Genomic DNA, 27,583 nt, shown 5'->3' with positions numbered 1-27,583 from the left:
TAAAACTGACCTACCCACATGATTGCCTTTTGAACAGATTGCCTGAGATTGAATACATTCACTTACTTGAATATCCTTTACGATGTTTATGTGATCGTTCCGATAATTTTGGATTACCTCTGTGTCCCATGCGTCTTTGTAGGTTATGTTTTTATTTATATATTTTCTGCGTCAATCACGCGGTCATGTACCTCTGTACATCAATTAATATATTGCTGAAATAGAAGCAAACATGTTATTAGTATTGGAAAGGTATGGATAGTAACAAAGGAACGATACCGATTTCTTAATTGACATCCATTTTTTCTCGACCACGTTTTTTCCTATTGGTTTGTCCGTTTGGTGTTGTGGCCTAGGTTACTGGTGTCCGGTTCGAAATGACCATCATGGAAAAGACTTCGATAATGGTTTGATGTAGTTTATTGAAATGTAAAATTTGCACGTGGTGGTTCAGCGGAGCGTACGGAACACAAGTTGTCCGAACGCCGTCTGCTCGCTGACTCTGTCGACCGTCGCGTATTTCCGCTTGGGCCGACACTAATGCCAACTCGTCAATAATGCCAATCGACAATCAGTTAATAAGACTGTTTGCCACACGTCATTACAAAAGTCGGAACAACAACTTATTTTTAGTATGAATACTCACGTATAGGACCCAGTCTTTGGGACTGTGAGCGTTTGTGCCGCAAACATACAGGCGTTGCCCATCACCAATGGGTTGAATCACCCGTATGTGGTTTCGACAATCGAAATGTTCCGATTTGCCCTTTGAAACACACTGTGCAACATTGCTCGGCTCCAATGGAAGAGAATCCCTCTGAAAATAGAATATAAACGAATGTTTTAATAATCAGAAGATCTAATAATAAATAAATAAAGACTCCAGTGAGTATGAATATGCGATAAAATTTTTCAATCAAGCCAAGCCTTTGATATGTGTCCGTATTTATAAGCGTTGCGAAAGTTCTATTGGACGTATCTACTCGTACGTGTATAGGTTTGTGTGTTAAGGGGTTTATCTGTTAAATACTAGCCGAGCTAGAAACTGTTTGTTTTCTTTTGCGGCTGCCGGTCTGAAATCATTGAAACATTGGCAAAAGCTGGGGTGAAAACTCCGAACATAATTCGACCTTTGTGAAAAGGCTCGAATTACGTTTGAGGTCAGCAGAGAGTTTATCTCCACGGATGAAATGTTTTCCGATTCGTAATCGCAAATTTCAAAAAGGTACAACGCTTGCAAAAGAGTCGCGGATTTGCTCGGATGGATGCTCGAAAATCCAGTCAGAGTTATTATACATTTTTCATGAAATATAATATCATCTGAAAAACCGTGACAAGCTACTGAGCTTTTGATAAAAAAATGACTGATATCTGAAAAAAAAATGTAATCATACATAATGTCATGTTCCAGGGGGTTCCACGACATAAGGTCCAATGATATAAGATCCAACGACAAAGGTACCACGAAAGAAGATCCACCCGATAGAATGTCCACCTGATAAGTGATCCAGACGATAAAAAACCCAGATGATAAAACGTCCGACCGAAAATCGTCCAACCGGTTAAAGGTCCAGCCACAAAAATTATAATTTGTTACTGTTCTTGTTTTTGTTTCTTTTTTCTTGTTATTATTGTTGTGAGACTAGTGGGACGCATTGAGGCAACCTGTTATTAATTTTTTATTGTTATTTATTCATTTTTATTATTTTTCTTATTTTTACATAGATCTATACCAGGAAGGCTTAACAGGAAGACCCCAATGCGCTTTCCTGGACAATTAATTAAAAACAATGCAGCATTTTATTATTACATAAATCACTGTATTTTCAGAAGCTGCAGAACACGAAAAAACAATTAATTAATTAATCACAGAATTAATTATTTTTCTTATTTTTACATAGATATATGTATACCAGGAAGGCTTGACAGGAAGACCCCAATGCGCTTTCCTAAACAATTAATTAAAAACAATGCAGCATTTTATTATTACATAAATCACTGTATTTTCAGAAGCTGAAGAACACGAAAAAACAATTAATTAATTAATCACAGAATTAATCCATTGAGACATCTATGAATTTAGATTTTGTACATAATTTTTACAAATTATACACACAATAAATACAGAAGATTTTTGACAACAGGAAAGATGATTTTTTCCAATTTTGAGGAACCGTTTCAACAATGATCAGATAAAATTGGCAAACTCTGATAAGAAACGATCGATTTGGAGTCACAAAACCCCCAAATCTAACCAGCAGTATAGCGGATCGAACCCACTGATCACTTGGTGCTAAAAATACATGCTGCCATTGAGCTATACTTTTATGTATTTATTATAGTAATTAAATAGAAAATAATAGTGAGATTCAACATGAGTCTATTTGAATTAGATGAATGATTTTTTGATAAATTTTTACTATTCTTGTTTAACTAAGACTGGTGTGACGCATTGAGCCAACCTGTCAGGTCACATACGTCATTAATTTGTTATTATATATTAATTTGAGTATTACTTATAATAATAAAATAAATGAATATGTGTGAAGTGATCGTCTACAAGTTCAATAATATAAAAATGAAAGGCAAATGTCAAAATATGCGTTCACATAATGGTACAGGTAAATAGCTCAGTGGTAGTGGGGGGCGCGACTAAACCGAGTATTTTTGATACGTGTACAATTAGTAGGTTTGTTTGCATCGTATGTAGGGACATTCCTAATGGGTTCAAGCTGAAATCGATCCGACTTAGTCCACTGTTGTATTGCGATTGTGAGGTGAAGTTCTAAAATTGTCATAAGCTTGTGGGAGGGTTCACTCCCTTTGGGTGCGCACATGTGGCCCTCGTAAATACGTGAAACAATCCCAGTTTGACGGTCGTCCATAGTTTCCTATGCATTCTCAATTGAATTTCTCCTCGAAGGATACAAACGTTAACGAGTTACACACACACACACCCCCCCACCCCCTCCCCATACACCACGCACTCCCTCTCTGATTGTGTTAAACCGGAAGTGAAGGGTAAGGTGGCGGGTGGAGGGGGAGTGTCGCGGGACAATTGCGTCCAGGACAGATCCTAAGGGAGGCTTAAAGTTTCTCTCCTTATGTGCAGCCTCGTTCTCGAGGTCCTCTTATGAATACGCAAACTTGCCAGGAAAAGTTCTACCCAAGGTCCTCCTATTGGGAGGGCTCCTTCGAGAGGATTAGTGGCGCTCCCTACACCGAATTCAAAAGGGCGCCGACTCGAACAAAGCGCTCGTATAAAAATCATCGAGACGACTTTGGAGGGCAACTTGCGTCACCTGTTTTCCCTTCTGAGCCGTTGTTGCAAGTGGAATTTTCCGGTTTAAATTGAATGCAAATTGAAGGTAGTCTTTGCACTGCCCTGGGGATTCTTCTTTGTCGGGTTTTAGGGAAAGGGTAGAGTTTGTTGATGCGATGGTCAAGACGTTAATCAACATGTCAAGCTCTGACCTTCAAGTCGGTACAAGTAAACTGCATTAGTGGTGGGGGGTGCGACTTGAAAGAGTGACTAGAGTGGGCGCGGTATATCTGCAGTTTCAATATCAGTCATGTTGAGCTTATTGACTCACCGCTGAAGTAACATCATGTGCGAGCGATTTACTTATATTTGGGTGACATTCAAGTGGTGGGGGGCGCGACTTAGCCGAGTAGAATGTACGTTGATACATTGCACAGTTATACTTCAGGTAATTTTTTTTTATATACTCAACTCATATTATGAATATTAATCCTTTGAATCAACGCCGATCGGCGTTTTGCCAACAAGGACATGAGTCTGAATAAAAAATAAATGTATATAAAAAACCTGCATAATTGAGAAATCACCAATTCTCTCGGTAAACTTTGATCATGAGTATGGCAAAGTGCTCAATCTGCAATAGCGAGAGGGGTGCGAAAAAGGAAAAAAACGATCAGAACTGTGTGGGAAAATGCAACAGTATGGACGATAGACGTCACCGTGAACGAAGGTGCAGTATTTTCAAACATGTCTATTACGATTATTTTTCATTGATGACCAAACCGAGCAAAATGGCAAAGTTTGAAAACGATCCCATAAGAACCCAAACTTTGTCACACGACAAAATCGTTTCCGAACTAAGAAGAGGTTAGTAATTATTAAAAAAAAAAGCCGATAGGCGTTGTATTTTGAGCATGTACAAAGTAAACAAGGATACTATCCGCTAAGCCTGTCCAGGTGCATTGAAAAAAATGCATTAAATATGGGTCATGTAATCCGTGTCAACATTTATAAAGACTAGTTTACATCGGAATTTCTGAATTTATAACCTTAGCAGAATTTTTCGATGGTAATCCCTAACTGTTGAGTATTTTAGATTGTGGCTTGGCATTTAGATTGTGAGCATTACATTTTAGCAACAATGAAGAAGATGGAACTAGTTTTGGAATAATACATTCATTAATAGACTGTTTTGAATGTTATGCTTATTTTATATTGTTGTAAGATATATTAGAGAGGCTAAACACACCATTACAAAACTCGAAATCCTCGGCAGTAGCTATCTAGGGTTTGTTAGGATTAGCTACAATTTTTATACCTACTTTCTATAGGATTTATATTGAAATATTGCACTCAAAGGGTTAAAAAAATTGAAAGAAGAATTTTGCTTTTATATCTGATTCAATGTCAAATTTCAACATTTTAAAAATGTTTTAATCTTAAATACACCAAAGTTTCCCAACTTGGGAATACCCAAGGTTGGGTACAACATTTGGAAATGGGCTATGGGTTTGGATTGGCTACAATTTTTATACCTGCTTTCTATTGGATTTCTAAATAATTCTAGTTGGAAATGTTGGCGAAATTTTCAGCTTGGCGGGCTTTCAACAGAAAAGGCATCAGCATTCAAAGGGTTAATCCATCTATACATATATACTGGGTACATACGTATATGTAATGTACCTTTCCTTGCTAAAATTTAAGTAAAACTTTATTTTATTTTGAAGATCATCAATGAACTTCGTCCTGTATATGTGAGTGAGTCCTGTTGTGCTTATATACACACGTGTTGGGTTCAAAGAGCGGAATTCGGCAGAAGGCTATACCAACGATAAATCCTTAACCGTTGAAAATGACCAAAGTTGTAGCACAAGACAAGGAAATAAACGTCAAGCCGGTAATACATATTTATGTCTGCGAACTAATTGCCTGGAAACACCTTATGCTACAAGCATATAAATGCACGTATGTACATATGTATCCAACTCGTGTAATTGGAATAGTTTTATACGACCAGCGTGGCATTCCAAACTAAACATTGAACCATTGTGTCGAAAGGTCAAAAAAATTTTATCTTTGGGGAAACTTACCTCGCAGTGCGACTGTCGTACATCGGTGAGGTTGAGCTTGTATATTCGATCCCTGAAACAAAAAGAGAAAATTATAATTGACAAATTATGTAAACATAAGTAGCGTGTAACGATTTTATTTATCTAATCCATAACATAACGCTCCCAGGCCGACTGATCTCTTGCAGACTTGTGACTCTTTACTGCGCGTGAACGTATATAAATCTACTGTCTCAATATTACAAAAATTGATATAATTTGTAATAAAGGATGTCGGGTTGTTCTAAAATATTCAATTGAATGATTATTTTTGGTGGTAGAGTGTAAAGTGTCGGTTTTCTTTGCTCAATAATCGCATCGTACAGCATAAATGAGGAGAGTTTGATTGGCATCGAGCAATTTTTGACGAGATGCAAATGCAAATCGGTGTCTTTATTAAAAGCGCCGATTTTGCATATTCAAAAGATGACAACCGGAAGTGTGTTCAACGGTTGTCGGCGTCTCTGAAAATAATACTGAAAGTCGGAATCGGGGGGTTTTCCCGGGCGCATTATGCGCCGCCGCTGACGTCACCCCTATTTTCCCCGCCATTGGTTTTAAATGCTCTGTCGCGGATCGCGGACCCCAAACCGGGGGACCCTTAATGCCCCCTTCTTCCATCCCCAGCGTCCCTTAGCACCAGGGAGAAGAGGAAATGCGAGACGAGTTCAAACTGCTTAGAGCAGGGAAACGTAAACTGCGGCCCGCGAGACGCATTGTACCCCACAAAGAAATTATCAATAGTTTTTTCTCATTGTTTGAAATCAATAAACCAAATAAAGACTGTTACGAACAAATTTTTTAGGTATGTAGTAACACTGCAGTAAGAATCTTTAATTTTAAAAATCGAAAGAGATTGCTTTGCATATATGTATGTACATATATATGCATATATGTAACATTAGTTGGTTGGTTCGTAAACAACACATTCGATTTATTTTTTCTTCGATTTATAGGCACCGATTCTATTTTTTTTTTCGATTCAAAGGATTCGAAGCCCTCGGAGGCAAAGGCCCAGGGGATGAAGACCCAGTGGGCGAAGTCCCGAGGGGTGCCGGGGGGAGGCCGCCGGATTCTGGTATACATATAATCAGTGGTGGACTGGCCATACAAGCGAACATGCCCGATGGCATGTGGGCCCCACTATCTGTTAGAAAATATGGGCCCTGAGTAAAATTAAATAACTTTTTAACTATTTCACGTGTGTAAAAATGTATAGGATATTGCAACTTTAGGACCTAAAGTTTGGGTATTTCAACAAAACAAATTTCTTACGATATACACAAATAACTAATACCTGCTTTAACAGCCCAAGGATCGGTTAACTTTTTTTATTAGGCTTGAAATGTAAGTTTCAACATTTGCGTGGGACCTTTTGCCGGGCCTATTCCAACCTCAAGATTATGTATATACCAATACCTATGTAACAACTAACTACTGAAATAAAAATGGGAATAAACAAATTTTCGTGAATAATATAAACTGAATTGCTTAAAACAATTTTGATAGGATGATTCATCATCAACCAGCGATTTAAATTTACTTCATACTTTCAAAATAAAATTTGATTATACTTCGATGATATAGTAAGATTTAAATACACAATTTTAAACAGTTTCCGAATATAAAATCTATTCCTAATCTAGACACATCCATGTAAAAAGAAATATAGGATAGGGGCCCCCTCCCCAAAATCCCGATTTTCGATTAACATTAATTGAAAATATTATGCATTTTTTTCAGGGACGTAATTTGGGGGGGCCATAGGGGGGCACTCGCCTTAATTAAGGAATAGTGTGAATTTAGAAAATATTATGAATTTAATGATTAATGAGATACTATGGATCTATGAATGCTACGTGTATTTCTTATGTATGTTACTTTTGGGTAACTAATAAAATAATCACTGCTATGTGCTTTGAAAAAAAACAAAACAAAACTTTATCTAATGTTATTACGTACATATGTACATAGATAAAGTGACAAGACAGTCGGTAGAAATTAAGTTAATTGATAGTTTTTTGGAGAATCAGTTTGATGGTCGATTAATGTTGACTATGTAAAGATTTGTGGAAAAAAATTTTCGCCTGCGGCGCTTTTTTCTCTTTTTACATAAAATTATTTTATAATTACTTTTTCAAAAATAAGCTTATTTTTTCATATTTTATAACTCAATAAGGTAAAGAATATTTTCCATTTTTATTCCGATATAAAAAAGATTTTTTGAAAAAAAAATTCAATTTGACCAATCTTTGCCTGCCCTGCCCCCCAAAGAAAAAGCTGAAATGACGTCCCTGATTGTTTTCTACCGAAAGTAAAAGCCGCTTTTATGCCGCATTTTTTATGATGCATTATATTTACCTAGAACAAGGGTTAAAACGAAATATACAATATAATTTATGGATCTATTTTGCTTTTGCCATTTTTCTTGTACCTAAATTTGTTTATTCCCAATTTTGAAAAAAAAAAATTTCCCTTGATTTTTAGCGTGATGGAAAGAAGAAAATTTTGTTATATGGGGGGGGGGGGACAAATTATTTTAACCCTGGGTGGGGCCCCCTTTGACTCCTGGCATGCACTGATTTCAGTCCCAGTCCGCCACTGCATATAATTTCGAAAGAGACTTAGTATACATTTTTGTTTGTTCGAGACAGTCAATTGAATAAAAATTACGTCGTGTCGATAAGAATTTCAGTAACCGATACTAAGTTTCGGTTCGATAGGGCTAACGGTGTTCAAAAAATCCCCAAAATACACAGACACACACACACACACACACACACATTTTTTCTAGATCATTAAAACGTGATCAGTAATCGATTCTGAGTTCGAATTAGTCAAAATCTCGAGTTGGAATTTTCGCATGATCACAAAACTTCATCTATTGTTACTACGTACATAGATAAAATAAAAACAAATGAGTATTCAAACAAATTTATATAAAATAAATCTATTCAAATAAATTTAATAAAATGTTTACTCTTAGATTAGTCATGTTTAAGCGGTTTATATTACACATACCGAGCGAAGCCGGGTAATACAGCTAGTCTTCTATATTTTAAGGTATGTATGCGAACGACATGCAACCGTCGTAATGGCCCTGTAATTATAATAGTACGACACCAATATACTCTTTTTAATAGTAGTTATTTGCATACCATTACAAATGAATTAAAATTTTGAATCTGATTCATAAATCTGACAGTTCTAAGAGCAGGCCTGTTTTGGCCGTCAACGTCATTTTATCATGCTATTCTAACTATTGAATTATCCAAGCGACCCCTATAGAAAAGAGCTTGCACGTCCCTGGCCGAGAGCTCAGTCCGTGTCGTTTCTGATTTTGTTATTGAAAATTAAACCTTGGACGCAGCTCGCTTTATTCGCTCGTTTGTTTCTAGAATGCATAAATCCGACCCTGTGTACAAGTGGAAGGGGTCCACGCAGAATTTCCACGAATTTTCTTTTATCACTCAATTTATCTGCGCGGCTCCCGTTTTACGACGCATATTTTCGCGTATAGTATCTTCCAGCGCGGGCGTGTGTGTGAAAATATCCTTAAAATATTTATATCTCATGGATATAAATGATGAAATATAAAAAAAATTCTCACATTTGGGGTGTGAGTACGAGATTTGGTGAAAATCGTTATTAAAAGTATAAAAAAATTGATTCAAGGTCATCTCCATGTTGATGAGAGTCGGTCAGGTAAAAAACATTTAATAATAATGACTACGATAGTTGAAGTGGTAAGTGGTATGGAAGACGGAAATGATCGTCGAAAATAAGGGAAATCTAAAGGTTTAACCCTTAAAGGGCAGGTGAAGGGGCTAGATAGTGTTATAAATACGTCGGGATCAAACACGTTCCTCGCCTTGCTAACGAGAGGACACGAAGTGCTTAGTTGCAGCGTGCCGGGATGCGTAACACAATTAGTCCCGTTACGCACCCGCGCTGAAAGGGTTAAATCACACCATGAGGTAAATCTAAACCGCGGCAAGCTATAAACCCCAAATCGTACGAGCTTCCTGGAAAATTCGGAGCACTGAAAAAGTCGTAAAGGTTGTATTTTTTAATCTAAACTTTTTAAATAAGTACTTATGGTCCTGGTGCTCAAAAAATCGTGCTGATAGTTTGTGTCTGTACACAAAACACGTCCGATCGCGCGCACGCTTCGCGCTTCTCTGTCACATCCCCACCAGAGCGTGCACCGTGTCTCGTACCTTCTCATTCGCTCAGACAATTTATTCCACATAGCTCCATGATATGTGAAAGCACTCTTATTTCAAGTGTGAAAAAGTATTTACATATCGTTTTATTTATATTTTTTATTTTATTTACCCGTCACGAGCAAACACCAGACATTTAGTGCAAATTTACAATAAATTGAAGTATAATAATCGTTTATAAATATATTGAATGACATTTAAGTTGATTGAGGAAGGATCGACAAAATAGGAGAGACCCAGAAGAAGTTGAGCTGGTTCTACAAATATTGAAGGTAAATTCCGGAAGATATAGGCTATCGTGACTGGGTTTCACTAATTGAGATGAAAGGAAGTAAATTCTATAGGAGGACACCGATCCACGAGTGTAGGAACTAGGAAGATAAGTAACATCTAAAAAAAAAAAAAAGCAGATGAGCTGGTTATTGGGGGTAGATTTCGGAATATCAAAAGAATTTTTCAGCTACAGTGACTAGAATGCACTAATCGATATATAATAATAAATCTGGTCTGCGAATTAATCATGAAAAACCTGGACAACCCGCATTACCTGACCGACCTTCGGCTGAACAACCTCCACTTAGACGTAAATTTGAGGTGGGAACAGCAGCTTCTGGAATTATTGTTTCCGTCAAAAGGAATGTCAATATACATATATGGAAGCTCTCATTGGACACTTCGTGTGACGAGGTTTTGACTCACGTTAGTGCCATCTGTGGATTAAAGGATGGCATTGTGGTTTCCCCTCTTAATGCACGAGGATCTTATACATCCTTTAAGGTATCTGTTCCTGCTTCTGTCGCTGGCCTGTTATTTTCTGCTGGTTCTTGGCCTGCTGGTGTTCATTTTGGTAGATTTAAAGATTGGGGAATGAGCATTAAGAATATAAAATCTAATACTAATACTACTTCTATGTCTGCCACTGACGTTGTTTCATCATTAGAGCTGCGCCCAAGTGTTTCATTTGCTGATGTTTGTACGGGAGCTGCTAGATGTTTGAAGCCTGATATTAAAACTACGTCTGCAAGTATTAGTGAATCTTCTATGGAAACGGTCGCAGTGACGTCGATGTTTGCCTCTTCTCCTACATCTGCCTGCTCAAATGGTCCTGATAGTCGTGATTCTGTTGTGACTGTGTTGGCTTCTTCTTCTGCTTCCTCTTCCGTTTCGTCTCCATTGGCTCAACCTCCGTTGGCTCAATCAAAACTGCCATTTCTTGTCTCAAAGAAAGTCACGCGCCAAACTGGGAGACCGAAAATTGGTAATTTATTACCAAAATGTACGAGGTCTCAGGACAAAGCTGGCTGCGTTTAATTCAGCCGTTTCTACTATTTGTGATGATATGGTAGCACTAACGGAAACATGGTTGACTTCATCATTTTTTGATGCTGAACTTTTTGATTCTTCCTGGAGGGTGCATCGTCGCGATATAGTAGATCGACGTGGTGGTGGTGTATTATTTGCTTGTCGTGATTGGTTTCGGTCAGTGCGGATGACAAATTTTGAAACTCTATCTGGTGAGGACTTATGGAATTCATAACTTGAAAATCATAATCGAGAAAGAATATTACGAAATACAAAAACCTTGTAAACATAGAATGAATTCAAGACGATAAACGATATACAATAATAATTATTATTATTTTTAGTTGTTTGTGTATATATATGTTTTGTTTTTGTTATGTCTAATTTATTATTTTGTTTCTTGTCTTTTCTGTTATATTTTTGACCATTGTGGCGCATTAGGAATTCCTGTAATGCTACAACGGTCCAAACTTAAATAAATAAATAAATAAATAAATAATGCCAAGTGTTTTCATTTAAAAGATACCGACTCATGAGTGGAGGAAGATTAGACAAAAGATCAGTAGGGAGACCGAGAAAGAGCTAAAAGAAGCAGATTAATTTTGTGCTAGATATATTATAGGTAAATTTTGGAAGGTACGGTCACCGGATGCCAAGTATACCCAATTGAAGGACACTGATCATTAAGTTATGTAAGTGTGAAGGGTTTTAGGAAATCTAGGAAAAAAGTGATACCGACAGGGCGACCCAAAAAGGGTAGAGAAAAGTATATATTATAAATAAATTTGAAAAAAAAATCGGACGAGCAGTTTCTGAAAGCAAAAGGAGAGGATGAAAATGTACACTCGCCTTTACAGATCGCTCCAAAGCGAAGAGCATACTAATACAGATACAATACGATCAATACAATCAATACAAGAATTTTATACAATGCGAATTCATACAAACATCATCCATAATGACATCTATGGAGAATTTTTTGCAGAATTTTATTATACAAATTGGTAAACCTCAAGACGCGGAATAACTTGAGACTTGCAAGAGAGATTGGAAAGGAGATGCCAATTTTACAGGAAAAGTTTCAATGAAAATCAGAAAAAAATGTCAAACTCTGGTAGGAAACGATCAACCTGGAGTCATAAACCAAAGTCTGGCCAGCAATGGGACTCGAACCCGTGACCACTCTGCTTGAAAGCATAATATGATAATGACTTGTCCACGCCGCTGGTTAATCTATGGAGAGAAATCTGGCAAAACCTGAGATATAACAATAACTCAAGGTTTGCAATATAAAATTGGATAGGAAAAGCCAATTTTACAGGAACAGTTTCAATGAAAATCAAAAAAAATATCAAACTCTGATAGGAAACGATCGACCTGGAGTCACAAACTAAGGTCTGGCCAGCAGCTATTAGTGGGAATTGAACTGTTTAAACTCTGCTTGAAAGCATAATATGCCAACCACTAGTCCTTGCTGCTGGTTATGTATATAAATAAAGAGTTGATATATCTAATATATAATTTCGAAAGAAAGTATGTAAGAAAATATGGTTGGTAACATCGAAAACAAAGTTTCTATGACGACGATTCGATATATTTTTTTTTCGATTAAAATAAATTCAATAAAAAAACAAATGAATATTTACTATTAGTTTCGCCATGTTTAAGCTGTTTATATTACAAATACTGAGCGAAGCCGGGTAAAACAACTAGTGTAATATACTAAGGAATGATACCCAAGAGAACGTAGAAGAAATTGAGGCTAATTAAAGTAATATCAAGTAGTAGATCAAATGTATAGAGGAATAGAAATATTCTTTAGATAATGTTTGCTTGCGGCAGTCGGAGGAAGGGTTGAAAGTAATTTTCGCCTAGGGGTTATTAGCGGTACGAAACGTGAGGCATCCGAGCCACAATTAAGGTCCCGAGGATGAAGGATTCCCTTCTTATTATTGCATTACATCGGAACGGAATAACCTTAGTGCAAAATCCACTCAACCCATTCATCCCCCATTTGCTGAACAAAGACTTTCCGAATCGAGTATTGCATTTCTTTCTCCGTTATTATTACACAGCTCGCGAAACGAGGTACTTTGCTAAATATGTAGTATGCATGTGTTTCGTGAACTTCCAACGTTGGCGAGGTGCTTCGAGTGTTAAAATTTTAGTGGGTACTAAAACTGGTATAGGTGCAAAATTTTAACACGTTTTTAATAGTCTTGCGAGTGCAGTTTGAATAAGTGGGCGAGTCTTTTGGATGTAATATATTATTCAATCGACATTCACCCTGTCTACGAGCAGGTTCACACACAGAACTCTCGAGACACTTCAGACGGTCAACACTTTCTGTGTGAAGAATTTCAATGCTCGAATTTAATATGTAGAGTCCATTATTCAATGTATAGCTTTCCAAACTATGAAGCTTTATCGTTGAATTGCGACTCGAATTAAATCTGTACTTGGAACTTCACACATAAACTTTTATAACTTCAACCGTAAAAATCTATTGTTTAAATTCATCTCTGAAGGGATATGCTTTGGATAAGTACTATTATATATAGCGTGTGTATACATATATGGTCATGAAGTTGATTTCAACACCGTTATGTATGGATATTTCAAAACTTTATGGCTTAAAATGAAAATGCTAATCTGAGACATACTTCAAAAAATAATAATATAGACTAACAATGTATTTAGACTTTTTTTTAAAGAATGGTTACAATTTGGAACATTCTGTCATCAGATTTTTATTTTCATCATTTTATCATATATGTATATAATAACGTTATTCTGTGTATCTGTGTTCGATAACGCTCGCCGTACTATAATAGTCGTTTCGGTTCGACATACATATAATACATAACATATGTATGTATATACATATGTACGTTGCAGTTAAAACAACAAAAAACTTTTATATATATACTGTTCGCTACCAACGTTTCCTCTAAGAAAATAAGTCTGTGAGCATTTAGCGCCATCTATTGAAAATTGATTTAATTAATTAATTAATTTTTCTATTTGTTTTTTTTTTAATATTATTTATATGTAGTTAGATAGGTAGTTTTTACGATATTTTTTTTCATACTAAACAATTAAATATATTTAAAAGGTATTTGATACGACCGCGTGCGGATCGAACACAGAACCGAAACATTACTTTTAATTTTTTTTTAATTAATAGCTTAATATGCCATAGCCCATGCGATGATATTTCATCCGGCACAACACTAGTTTGGTCATAACGATGAATTGAGGATATCTATAATGTCACTGTCGCAATATTAATATATATATATATATATATATATATATATATATATATATATATATATATATATATATATATATATATATAAAATAAATAAATATCCTTCAAATCATTGCATTTTTGTAATGTATTTTTTTCTCGATTTTATTTTCTCATTTGATTTAATTTTGATTATTTTTGAACTTCTAATAAATCAGTATCTTTTTCTATTGCTCTCATTTGATACATCAAAATTGCCCACTATTAAATAACCCTGACTGAATAACCCACGTTGAAAGAGCCCTGACTAAATAGCCCCGAAAAAACAGCTCGCATGTACCCATAGAAACTCGAGATAATAGTGATGTTATAAAGAATATTAAAGGTCTGACCGCACTATGCGTCAAACGAACGATCCGACACTTCACAACAGTGTGCAACAATATTAGGTAAACCGCAATTGAACGACAGCGATGCGACACTGCGCAGTAAATTATATCAATCATTTGTTCGGTACCTTGGAGCAAGATCAACGAAACGGACGCTATTATAGTATCTTTGATATGCGAGGAAGAAGAACAATCGACAAAAACCAAAAGATTATGGCTACATGCTATTTCAAAGTCACGATATGAAGAAGGAGAATAATTGGCGCAAGGCAACCCCAACTCAACGACACGTTGCGTCAAAGTTGGTCGGAAAGTTAACTTTGACGCACGGTGTCATTCTACGTCATGCGTCTGTCGCGTAGTGCGTCATGTCTCATAAAATTTCATACAAATAATATTTGGTCGCGTACTGTTGTGAAGTGTCGGATCGTTCGGTTGACGCATAGTGCGGTCAGACCTTTAGTGTAAAAAAGTATTGCCAGTGCAGAAAAAAACGGCTTGGACAGTGCGCAATTATTAAAAATACCTATACAATACGTATTTAGAATTTTAAACCATCGTACATATTATTAATTGTTAATCGTACAATTACTGCGTAGTGTCACATCGCTGTCGTTCAAGTGCGGTTTACCTAATATTGTCGCACACTGTTGTGAAGTGTTGGATCGTTCGGTTGACGCATAGTGCGGTCAGACCTTACCAGATACTGAGTGAGTGCGTTTTTCTATGAAAAAACTATAAACGAGTACATATATACAGTACTCCAACTGAAATAATATAATATTCTTTATATGCAAATTCCAACTAGAATGTATAGGTAAGTATGTAGGTACAAATCAAACTAGACTAGACAGAAGCTTCAGATGCAAACTACCGCTTTTCAACGAGCTCTCCTTATAGTCCTTATACACCCATCTACTCAAACAACAATCTATCTTTCGAATGGAAGGAGCTGACCACTTCCAACTTTAATTAGAGGCTACCGGCAGACTGATTAAATGCCTTTGTCCGAGGACTAAGACTTTCGAAACAGCAGTGGCCGATTGACCCAGTGTAATCCACGAAGGATTCGCTGCATCTCGCAACCCCCACCCCATTGTTTTTCCGCATCGCTTTTCCGAGCTCGGAGTATTTTTATCGGTCGTGCCATTGTTTCCACGGCTGACAGATTTTTGCTTGTCATCTCAACTATTGCACATTAGCTGAACAAACGGCCGGAGATACGAGCATGAAGCTGTTTCGAGTATTACATAGTCATCGTCGAACCATTAGAGTCGACAACCAACCCCCTACCCCCTCCCACCCCTTCTATACTTGACGAATAACAAAACTTCCCCTCCCGTCGATTCGAATCTACGTCACGAATATATGTATTATATTATTGCGCATTTTTAACCCTTTACATACACATTATAATTTACATATGTATATGAACATACATACGCAATTTGATTTATGCGGGTTTTTGTATGCGACATTTTTTTAAAACCATCTCGAATGAATCAAAGGTCGATTTGGGATGAAAACGGAAAACGATGGTTTGTAGCGCAGAAGACGAAAGATAAATGAGGCTTTTCGTCGAACGTGACAAACATACTTTGTCAGAACCTTTTAAAGGATAATATGAGACGGATATTATCTTTATTGTCGTTTATGACTACCTCAAAGTTAATGATGAATATTATGAAAATTCGTAATTAATCTTAATTTTTTTATTGAAAAATCAACAGGCCTCGGATGTAGAAATTCATAAAAATAAAGAATAAATATAACAAACTAACATCTGAGCCCAATTATAGGTTTTTACAAAATAGATACATAATATATCTAGTACATATAGACAAACAAATGAAAAAGAAAAGAATAAAAACTAAAATATGACTAAATAGGACAATGCATAATTAAACATAAAGTGATAAAATATAATTATCAAAATAGTGTTAACTTGTCATATGTTTGTAAGGTAATTTTGTATTGGGCTATTTTGTATGTGGGGTGTTTTGTTGGAGTTATTTTGTCGCGAGATATTTTTCTGAATTACATTAATGAATATATGTAATTTTGAATCTTTAAATATAAAATTTTACGAAACACTATTAATTTAATAAGGAAAAAATTCAATAAATGTTTGTAAGTGTACAAAAGCACCCTTACAAAAAAATATAAAAATCTTGAGCAATTTTGTGTGTGGGCTGTTTTGTTGGGGCTATTTTGCTGTGGGATATTTTTCGATTCAAATTGGTGCAAAAACCTATGGATGAATTTGAAAAATGTACTAAATTTTTTAATTTACGTAGCATTTTGTTTTATAAATTAACGAATTTCGAGATGCTGAAAAAATGTAACTTGCGAGACATTTTATAAATCAGCGAATTCAAAATGCTGTAAGTTCGAGTTTTGCAAGAAATATTACAGGTTTTACAATTTCAATGAAATCAGATAAATTGGCAAACTCCGATAGAAAATACTAGACCTTGGAGTCACATATCCAAGATCTGGCCAGCAGCACAGCCAGAGATTGAACCCGTGATCAAAAAAATTGAAAGAATTACACGCTAACCATTGATATATGCTGCTGGTTAAATAACATAATTTAATATTCAAAGGTTGATGTATGTAGTACATAAATTTTAATTATTTTATTTTATTTTATTTTATTTTTTATTTTATTTTATTAATTGAAAAATCAACAGACAGGATGTACAGAGATAGGTATAAAAAACACAAAAAGTAAATAAATAATATATGTAACACCCGAGTCCAATAATAGATTTTTACAAAAATGAAAAAGATAAATATAAGGAAAACAAATTAAAAAGTAAAGAATAAAGGCATGACAAAATATGTAGTACATTGCATAATTAAACTATAGTATTAAAATAATTGGAAAAGGTTATAAGATAGAATATAAGAAGAAATTGAAATTTACAAATATAAAAAACAAATGAAAAAGGTAAATACAAAATAAACAAATGAAATGGAAAGGAATGAAAGCTATAATATGATTAAATAGCACATTACATAACTAAACTAAAGTATAAAAATAATGGAAATATTGGAAAAATAGAATAGAAGAAAAAATGAATCAATCGGTCAAGATTCTCTTGATGTTAGACCTGAATTGATGTAGGGAAATACCAAACAGATCAACCTCATTCAGCTCTCCGTTAAACATACGATAAACGCGCTGCAGATAAAAATATTTTTGGGAATTAGTATTGAAAGGATCAAGTGAAAAGAGTGCAACGCGTCTAGGGTATCGAACTGGGATTCTGAAATTAACCTTATTCAGTAAATCAGAACAATCAAGGAAACCATTTATGAGCTTAAAGAAGAATATAGCATCAGAATGTCGTCGCCTGACAGAAAGATTGTTAAAAGAAAGGATTTTTAAAATGTCGGAAACAGTAGAATGGGTATAGGTAGGAAAAAGGTAGCGTAAGGATTTAATAAATTTAAGTTGAACTTTCTCAATACAATTAATATGGGATAAATAAAAAGGTGACCAGATAATTGAGGCAAATTCAAGGTGAGACCTTACAAAGGAAAAATAAAGTAATTTTAGTACGTAAGGATCATTAAAGGGTTTTGTTGAGCGGAGTAGGAATCCAAGAGATTTAAATGCTTTGTTGGTAATAAAAGAAATATGTTCAGAGAAATCTAGTTTATCATTGAGTATTACACCAAGATCCTTAATAGAAGATGACGTGTTAAGGATTGAATGATTTAATTGATATTGATTAGTAATAATTGACTTATTTCTAGTGAAATTTAAAATAGAGCATTTTTCTAGATTAATAAAAAGATCATTATTTAAACAATATATAGAGAATCTATCTAGATCTTCTTGTATCTTATGACAATCGTCTATGGTGTATATAGGTTTGTAAATTTTTAAATCATCAGCGTAAAGAAGTATAAAGGAATGTTTGAAGATGTATGAGATATCATTAATATAGAGTAAAAAGAATAAGGGACCTAAATGCGACCCTTGTGGGACACCGGAAGGAATATGTCTAAGTGATGATCTAAAACCATTGAGAATTATGATTTGGTGACGATTTAGTATATACGAAGAGATCCAACGAAATAAATTTCCTCGGATTCCGAGGGACCAAAGTTTATTGAGTAAAAGGTTGTGATTGATTTTATCAAAAGCTTTAGAGAAATCCGTATAAACGACGTCTATTTGGATTCGTTTGTCCATATAAGATGTGAGAGTACTAGTGAAATTAAGCAGGTTAGTCTCTACCGATCTCCCCTTAAAAAAACCATGTTGTTCAGGTATAATGTAGTTTTTGAAATTGGAGAAAAGGAAATTATAGATAATTTTTTCAAAGATTTTACTAATGACAGATAGTTTAGATATAGGACGGTAATTCTCAATAAGATTCTTATCACCTTTTTTAAAAATAGGGGTGATGTAAGATAATTTCCAATAGTCAGGAAATTTACCGTTCGACATAGAAAGATTGAAAAGGATTGTTATGGGAAGAGATAATGGGACAGCACATTTAACAAGGAAAAAAGAAGGCAAACCATCACAACCCGCACCAAGATTAACATTGAGAGAGTTGATGTGACTGAGTACAGTAGATAAGTCAAAATGAAAAGTAGATAAGTTACAAGAAGAAGTATCTGTATTAGAGATAGAAAGGTTAATGGTAGAATCACTATTGAAAGTGGAGTCAAAATAGTCAGCAAAAATGGTACAGATTTCAGAACCATGTGAAGCCGACTGGAAAAGACTTCGATAATGGTTTGATGTAGTTTATTGAAATGTAAAATTTGCACGTGGTGGTTCAGCGGAGCGTACGGAACACAAGTTGTCCGTACGCCGTCTGCTCGAACTCTGTCGACCGTCGCGTATTTCCGCTTGGGCCGACACTAATGCCAACTCGTCAATAATGCCAATCGACAATCAGTTAATAAGACTGTTTGCCACACGTCATTACAAAAGTCGGAACATAGTCCCACATAGGAAAACTGTTGAACAATACAGTTATTCTACAGAGTTACAGCATTACTGACGAGTCGTTTACAATAAATCATAGTTCTTAAAATAATTAAATAGAGGGTGAATAATGAAACCTTTGCCTCATCCAGTGTGAGGATAAAATCAATTTATTGGTTCAGTAATATTTCAACTTATAGGTATACCTCTGGCGAATGTTGTTTCTATTTACATTAAAATTTTTGAAATCTCCTTTGAAGCTGTGAATAAGCATTACAAGATAAGTTTACTTTAAAGAAGAGAGAGTGGACTGTATATGGTTTAAAACTTAAGCATTCCTCATCTTGATGTTAACTTAGACAATACAATGTTGACACTGTTACAGTTGTCAAGACAGATCAGCTATTACCGATCAACTAAACTTGATTAATGAGTGTAATGCTCCTAAGTTAACTTGATTTCATCAACAAGTAGCACAAACATTGCTAAATTAAAAGTAAATTGGAAAGTCATTCATTCATTCCTACAAGCAGGAAATGAAGGCGAACTATGATTATAGATGTCTCTACGTTAAACATCGAAATGTTCAGTATTATAATATTTACTTATTCTATGATTCACATAAATACTATAAACAGTAAGAGTTAACTTATGTTTTCATAACAAGAAACATAAGACCTGCGGCTGACTCCCGGCAGGTTATAATTAAGTAGACATGAAATAATTTAAGATGCTCCATTAAGTGTGGCTTGGAGACTAACATTAACAAATCATGAATCTAATTTTAACTGTCAAATTTGAACAGTTTATTTTAAACTCGGATATAATCCTTCCGAGTGATGACATGAGACAAGTCTTATATTATAAAGACAAAATGATTAAATTAAATTCGGAGATATATACTGCCGAATGTTAAAATGAAAATAGCTTAAATTATACACACAACACAATTAAAGTGAATTACGGAGTACTACTATTAACATTGAATGATTTAAACTCATGATTACATCTAATAAGTAATATGAGTTGGGGGTAGTGTCTTCGGGTTAAACTAAGCTACCGAAGTTGACGGAATTGAAGCTGCTGTTTCTCCTCCCTCTTGCTGATCTTCCTTCCTGTCAAGTGGTCCTTGTGGTAGAATCGGCAATGGCGCCACTAGATGACTGGACCGACGAAACTCTCCGCTGGCAGTAAAGACGTCGACGACTCGAACTCTGCCATCTGGTCCGGGATACAATTTAGTGACTCGACCCAAGACCCATCGGGTTGGCAGCATGTGTTCCTCCTTTAACAGGACCATTTGACCCACACTCAGATTGTTGCTCGAGTCCTTCTTCCATTTGTGTCGTAACTGCAAAGAATGTAAATATTCCGCCGACCAACGTTTCCAAAATGCTGCTGTGGTCAATTGTATCTGAAGCAGATTGGCATGGACATTAGTGTTATATTTAACCTCCATTGGAAGAGCGAGTAAGGATCTGCCAATTAAGAAATGTCCAGGTGTGAGGGGTAAAAGGTCTAGTGGATCCGAAGACAAGGGACTAAGAGGACGGGAATTCATGCAAGCTTCTATTTGAGTCAATACCGTACAAAATGATTCGAAATTTAAGGTGGTGGCCTTTAACACCTTGTTTAAATGAATCTTCATGGATTTAACCGCTGCTTCCCACAGCCCTCCCATGTGAGGCGCCCTTGGCGGGTTAAACTTCCAACGAATCCCTTCGGAGGCTACATACCGTAGTAGCTTCTCCTCATGAGGACGTTCGTAAATTAATTTTACTAAATTAACGAGTTCACGACTTGCACCGACAAAATTAGTAGCATTGTCGGAATATATCGTATTGGGCCTGCCACGTCTGGCTACGAATCTTCTTAAACAATTTAAGAAATTTGAACTCGTTAAGTCTCCGACAAGTTCCAAGTGAACTGCCTTACTGGAAAAACACACAAAGACACAAACGTAACCCTTAATTATCTTAGAATTCTTATTGCAACCACTCTTCACAGGAAAAGGTCCTGCGAAATCTATCCCCACATGACTGAAAGGAAAATTCGCAGTGGTACGTTCAAGCGGGAGTAATCCCATTAATCTATTGTGTGACAGTGGTTTATTTCTGAAACAAATGACACATGAACGCACCACTCCTTTGACAGTATTATGTCCGGCCAATGGCCAATAGGTCTGCCGCAATAACGACAGTAAGGCTTGAGTACCCAAGTGAATATATTTCAAGTGCGCATCTCGGACAATCATGTGTGTAAGTTTATGCTTATTTGACAAGATAATGGGTGACGTTGATAGAGTTGTTCCCAGAGGAAGTCTACTTCCAACACAAATTAAATTCTCGTGGAATAGAGGGGACAATTTAGCTAATTTACTGCTACTGGGAATTGGATGTCCCTTGCTCAGCAAACGATATTCCAATGGAAATGATTCCATTTGCGATAACCTTATCAAATTATTTAAAGCATCTTTTAATTCTAAAGCGGACGGTTCGTTATTTTCTTTAACGTTTAATTGTTTATTCCTTAGTGGCCGACGAACATATGATAAAACTCGAAGGAGTCTTGGAAGATGAGAATGTTTATCTATCCAATTATTTTCCCTCACAAGGGTAGCGTTAGTGACTACCCTTCTCTCTGGAAGATCTATTGTGATCTCAGGAGGTCTTCGAGGCCATCGTGATTCGTCTAATTTCAACCAACTAGGGCCGTCCCACCATAACGAATTATGATTTAATTCTGATGGTTGAGTCCCTCGAGAAATTAAATCTGCTGGATTGTCTGTAGAGGAGACATGGTACCACTCAATGGGTTGAGATATTGATTGGATTTCGGCCACTCGATTGGCAACGAAGGTGGTCCATTTACATGACTCTCCTCTAATCCAATGCAATGCGACGGTTGAATCCGTCCAATAATATTTTTCATTAATATGAATTGTTAATTGGTCTATTGTTGACTTCATTAACTTTGATAATAACATAGCGGAGCACAGCTCTAAACGCGGAATAGTTACCAAACTGAGCGGAGCGACTCTCGAACGAGAACACACAAGATGACATTTGGAATTTCCCAATTGATCAGTACATTTTACATAAATACAAGCACCATAAGCTTTCTCGGATGCGTCACAAAATCCGTGTGCCTGTATATTAATGACATTATTTAGTATTATCAATCTAGGAATTTTATAAAGTTTCATGACTGTATTGGATAATTGACAATCTTTCCATTTTTTGAAGATTGTCTGAGGAATGAATTCATCCCAACCAATGGTTTGTTGCCAGACAGATTGCATTAATATCTTATAATTAATTAACAATGGAGATAATAGTCCTAATGGGTCGAAGATCTGACTAATTACTGATAAAAAGTTTCTTTTTGTTATATTTTCAGTCTCGACTTCGGTTTGAACCTTAAATACAAAAACGTCTTCCCGCGGTTTCCAAAATAAACCTAAAGTTTTGTGTGATTCGTTAGAGAAGTTAAAATCTGAACAATCGTCAGCTTTAACATCCGTGATTATATCGGAGTTGTTCGATGTCCATTTGCTTAAGGGCATACCGGCTGATAATAATATGGTTTCCAGTTGAACCTTTAATAATTTACCAGCTTCAATAGTATTAGTTCCCGTGAGCAAATCATCAACATAAAAATCACGTTCGATCACTTTACTAGCGATGGGATATTTGTTTCTATTCTCCTCTGCTAACTGATTTAGACATCTAGTAGCTAAAAATGGGGCTGAAGCAGTTCCGAATGTTACTGTATTAAGCTTGTAATGCTTGAATTTACTCTGGGGATCTGTTCGCCAAATGATTCGTTGTACATTTTTATTTTTCTCTGCTATTTGAATCTGTCGGTACATCTGCTTAATATCCGCAGTAATCACGTATTTATGGAGTCGAAAGTTGAGTAGTAAACTTAACAAATCTGATTGGACATTAGGTCCCACCATCAAAATATTATTTAGTGAGATATTAGACGTTGTCTTTGCGGACGCATCAAAAACTACACGATATTTAGTGGTAAGGCTAGACTCCTTAACCACGACGTGATGAGGTAAATAACAATGAACCTCATGTGCCTCCGGGGGTTCACACTCTGACATATGTCCTAAATTTATGTACTCTTCTAAAACTTTATTGTATTCCATTTTTAAATTATTATTGGCTAAAAAACGTCTTTCCAAAGTTTTGTGTCTTTTCTCCGCAATGTGCAATGAACTTCCTAATACTACCGGGGAATTTTTATATGGTAAAGCTACACAAAATCTACCGTTTTTATCTCGTGATGTGTGTGCTTGGAAATGTTCCTCACATCTTTTCTCCTCAAGAGATTGATGTTTTACCATAGGAACCTGGTCGATCATCCAAAAGTTTTGAATGTGACTGTCTAATTGACTTAAGCCTATGTGGCTCTTCCCTGGAGCATTATTTACTTCGGGATATGGACCAACTATTGTCCATCCGAATTCGGTATCCTTTAAGATAGGCATACCTTTTCCTAACTGGATGGTTCCTGCTTTCATAGCATGAACGCAAATCTCGGCGCCGAGCAATAAATCGATTGGCGTCGGTTTATTCCAAAGGGGATCTGATAACTTGATTCCCGCTGGTATTGAAATTAACTGTTGATCCAGTTTCACAGTTGGAATTTCGCCAGTAATTTCTGGTAATACCAAACACAACACTTTGGTTGAGTAATTAGTGGTTGAAGACCTTATGGTCACCTTGGTGATGTGACGAATGCTACTTTCTTGATTAGCGATACCTACAATTTTTTGAGAGATTTTCTCTAATTTGAAGTTATTCTTCTTAGCGAAAGATGTGGTAACATAGTTGACTTGTGAGCCGGAATCTAATAATGTGCGACCCTTAACGACCGTTCCATTGGACGTTATAATGTCTACTTGTACCGTCGGTAAAATTATCTCCCTTTGAGAGAAATGAGTAGAATGAGCATTAATTGACTTCCTTCCCGTATTATTGGAACTAAATGTATCGTCCTGATGCAACAAAGTGTGATGGTTTTGTTTGCACCTTAAGCAATTATAGTTAGACTTGCAATTTGTTATCTTATGCGATGAATTTAAACATTTAAAACACATGTTATTAGATTTAACGAATTCATTTCTTTCCATACTGGATTTTGCTTTGAATTTATCACATTTGCCTATGAAATGATTATTTCGACAGAATGCGCATGCGTTTACCTTACTTGATGGGTTTTTGTTCGCGACATGAGTTCTCATGATTCTTTGACGACTATGAGGGAATTCCTTCACCGTAGTTACAGATGCAGTAGATTGTAATACATTACATCTATTCTGCAAGAATGTCTCTAAACTTTCATATGGTGGCATTTCTCTGCTAACCAGCGATATTTCCCAGTCTCTTACTATATTAAAAGGTAATTTCCTTAGAACTAAACATGTTACCCATGGATCTAAAATTTCTCTCGCGTAACCCAACGATTCAATGTTTTTAATACACACTGTTACCTGATTCAATAGATTTCTCAATTCGATATGTGATTCTCTTGTGATTAATTTTAAGTCACAAAGTGAATTAATCCTAGTTTTGAGATTAAGTCTTGGTAAATTATATTGCTTGTCTAAAATACTCCAAGCTATTTCGTAATTGTCTGAGCTAATATCTAAACCTGATACAGCTGCCAAAGCGGGACCGATTAAGGATTGATGCAAATATTGCAATTTCGTGACATTCGAATATTCCGTTTTGTTTCCTATTATATTCTTAAAAGCTTGTTGAAACGATTGCCATTCAGATGGATCTCCCTGAAATGTGGGAATGGTTAACGTCGGTAACTTATCTCTAGCAAATTTAATTGTTGCTTGCTCTACCTTTAGTTTACTATCTTGAAAGGATTGGCAATCTAATGCTGCTTTAAGATTTTTAACTGTTATTGTAATTGCATCGTACTCTTCGTCTATTTTGGCCGCTTTCGATATGTCTGTAAGGTTATCTAAATACTCGTAATGGAGTTTTCGGACATAATCGTATGCTTCTTTAATGGTTTGATACTGTCCTTCATCTAATTCGGAGGATTTATCTATTTTTCCTTTTAGTCTTTGTACCGCGCCTGAATACCTTAATTCTATTGACGTCATTATAACTTCTACTTTATTTTCCTTCGCTAATATTTCTATCGATTGAGTCTGACTTCGAGTCTGATGTATTCTAGAGCTTGACCTGTCTCTAATAGGTTCTACGTCCCTAGTTGGATTTCGACCTTTATGCGACTTGGAAGTCGAAGCTTCTATTTCCTCGTTTTCAGCACTTGACATTTGTTTCAGAAAGTTGCACTATTTCGTCTCATAAATACAGTTATTCTCTACTATAGCTGTCAATTGAACTATTCGTAGAGATAAGGTAATAATATTCAATGATTAACCGTGAATCTTAATATTCTACTTTAACTATTATCACCAGAATCTATCCAACATATTTTGGAAGAAATAACAACCCTAAATTGGTGGGTGCTTGATTTAAACCACTTTGGGGCTACAAGTCTTGTGATTTATTTTAAATCACCACTGTTTCATCACACATTATGAAACAAAGAGATCTACCGATGTATGAATATGCCGGTATGTACTTGATTTAATCCACTTTGGGGCTACAAGTGTAATTCCACATTTATCGTGGAAGGGGGGGGGGGGGGGGAGGGTGTTTCTACACACATTAAGAAACAAAGATCTACCGATATGCATATACCGGTATGTACTTGGTTTAAGCCACTTTGGGGCTACAAGTATAATTCCACATTTATCGTGGAAGGGGGGGGGGGGGAGGGTGTTTCTACACACATTAAGAAACAAAGATCTACCGATATGCATATACCGGTATGTACTTGGTTTAAGCCACTTTGGGGCTACAAGTATAATTCCACATTTATCGTGGAAGGGGGGGGGGGGGAGGGTGTTTCTACACACATTAAGAAACAAAGATCTACCGATATGAATATACCGGTATGTACTTGGTTTAAGCCACTTTGGGGCTACAAGTATAATTCCACATTTATCGTGGAAGGGGGGGGGGGGGGAGGGTGTTTCTACACACATTAAGAAACAAAGATCTACCGATATGAATATACCGGTATGTACTTGGTTTAAGCCACTTTGGGGCTACAAGTATAATTCCCCACGTGCTTTGCTAATTTTACACTACATCTGATTTTACACTTTTAATACGAAATTCGATGCGACCGATGAAACATTCCTTCGTAGCGCGATATTATTTTATACAATCGCGTTAATTAATTGTTATACTTTAAAACATATTTTAAAAACTGACCTACCCACATGATTGCCTTTTGAACAGATTGCCTGAGATTGAATACATTCACTTACTTGAATATCCTTTACGATGTTTATGTGATCGTTCCGATAATTTTGGATTACCTCTGTGTCCCATGCGTCTTTGTAGGTTATGTTTTTATTTATATATTTTCTGCGTCAATCACGCGGTCATGTACCTCTGTACATCAATCAATATATTGCTGAAATAGAAGCAAACATGTTATTAGTATTGGAAAGGTATGGATAGTAACAAAGGAACGATACCGATTTCTTAATTGACATCCATTTTTTCTCGACCACGTTTTTTCCTATTGGTTTGTCCGTTTGGTGTTGTGGCCTAGGTTACTGGTGTCCGGTTCGAAGTGACCATCATGGAAAAGACTTCGATAATGGTTTGATGTAGTTTATTGAAATGTAAAATTTGCACGTGGTGGTTCAGCGGAGCGTACGGAACACAAGTTGTCCGTACGCCGTCTGCTCGAACTCTGTCGACCGTCGCGTATTTCCGCTTGGGCCGACACTAATGCCAACTCGTCAATAATGCCAATCGACAATCAGTTAATAAGACTGTTTGCCACACGTCATTACAAAAGTCGGAACACCGACTTATTTCCATAATACATTACGGAAGGATATGAAGAGGAGGTATTTTTTTTTGAATTTATATATGACCAAAATGATTTGGGATTAGTTTTAATATTATTTTGAATAAGAGAAATATAATTTCTAAAGCAGATTAAAGAATATTTTTTAATTCGAGCT

General features: G+C 36.0%; 2 protein-coding genes across 3 annotated transcripts in view; both read right to left on the bottom strand.

Annotated features, from left to right (window-relative positions):
• The window catches only part of LOC143919074 (semaphorin-2A-like), a 401,435-nt gene that overhangs the window by 25,651 nt on the left and 348,201 nt on the right, over positions 1 to 27,583 (bottom strand). The window contains exons 3-4 of the mRNA XM_077441259.1: positions 5,353 to 5,404; positions 647 to 817 (exon numbers count right to left, since the gene is read on the bottom strand). Of these exons, the coding sequence (XP_077297385.1) occupies positions 647 to 817; positions 5,353 to 5,404 (223 nt within the window). The remainder of the gene's footprint in view (positions 1 to 646; positions 818 to 5,352; positions 5,405 to 27,583) is intronic.
• Positions 404 to 27,343, bottom strand: LOC143919059 (uncharacterized). Of its 2 annotated transcripts, none has more exons than XR_013261182.1 (2): positions 19,429 to 25,807; positions 404 to 537 (listed from the first exon to the last, which is right to left on the bottom strand). XR_013261182.1 is itself a non-coding variant. In XM_077441241.1 (2 exons), the coding sequence occupies exon 2, from the start codon at positions 25,805 to 25,807 to the stop codon at positions 20,546 to 20,548; it is 5,262 nt and encodes a 1,753-aa protein (XP_077297367.1). In that variant the 5' UTR covers positions 25,808 to 26,117; positions 26,627 to 27,343; the 3' UTR covers positions 19,171 to 20,545. The 2 variants fall into 2 exon arrangements, 1 of the variants encoding a protein (XP_077297367.1); XM_077441241.1 differs by lacking the exon at positions 404 to 537 and adding an exon at positions 26,627 to 27,343 and having other exon boundaries at positions 19,171 to 26,117.

Source organism: Arctopsyche grandis, chromosome 11, assembly GCF_051622035.1.
Source record: "Arctopsyche grandis isolate Sample6627 chromosome 11, ASM5162203v2, whole genome shotgun sequence".
Lineage (NCBI taxonomy): Eukaryota > Metazoa > Arthropoda > Insecta > Trichoptera > Hydropsychidae > Arctopsyche > Arctopsyche grandis.
This window is presented reverse-complemented; position numbering and strand designations above follow the sequence as displayed.

Excerpts from the sequence above, each read along its gene's own strand:
- LOC143919059 (XM_077441241.1), bottom strand. The coding sequence starts at position 25,807 with ATGTCAAGTGCTGAAAACGAGGAAATAGAAGCTTCGACTTCCAAGTCG.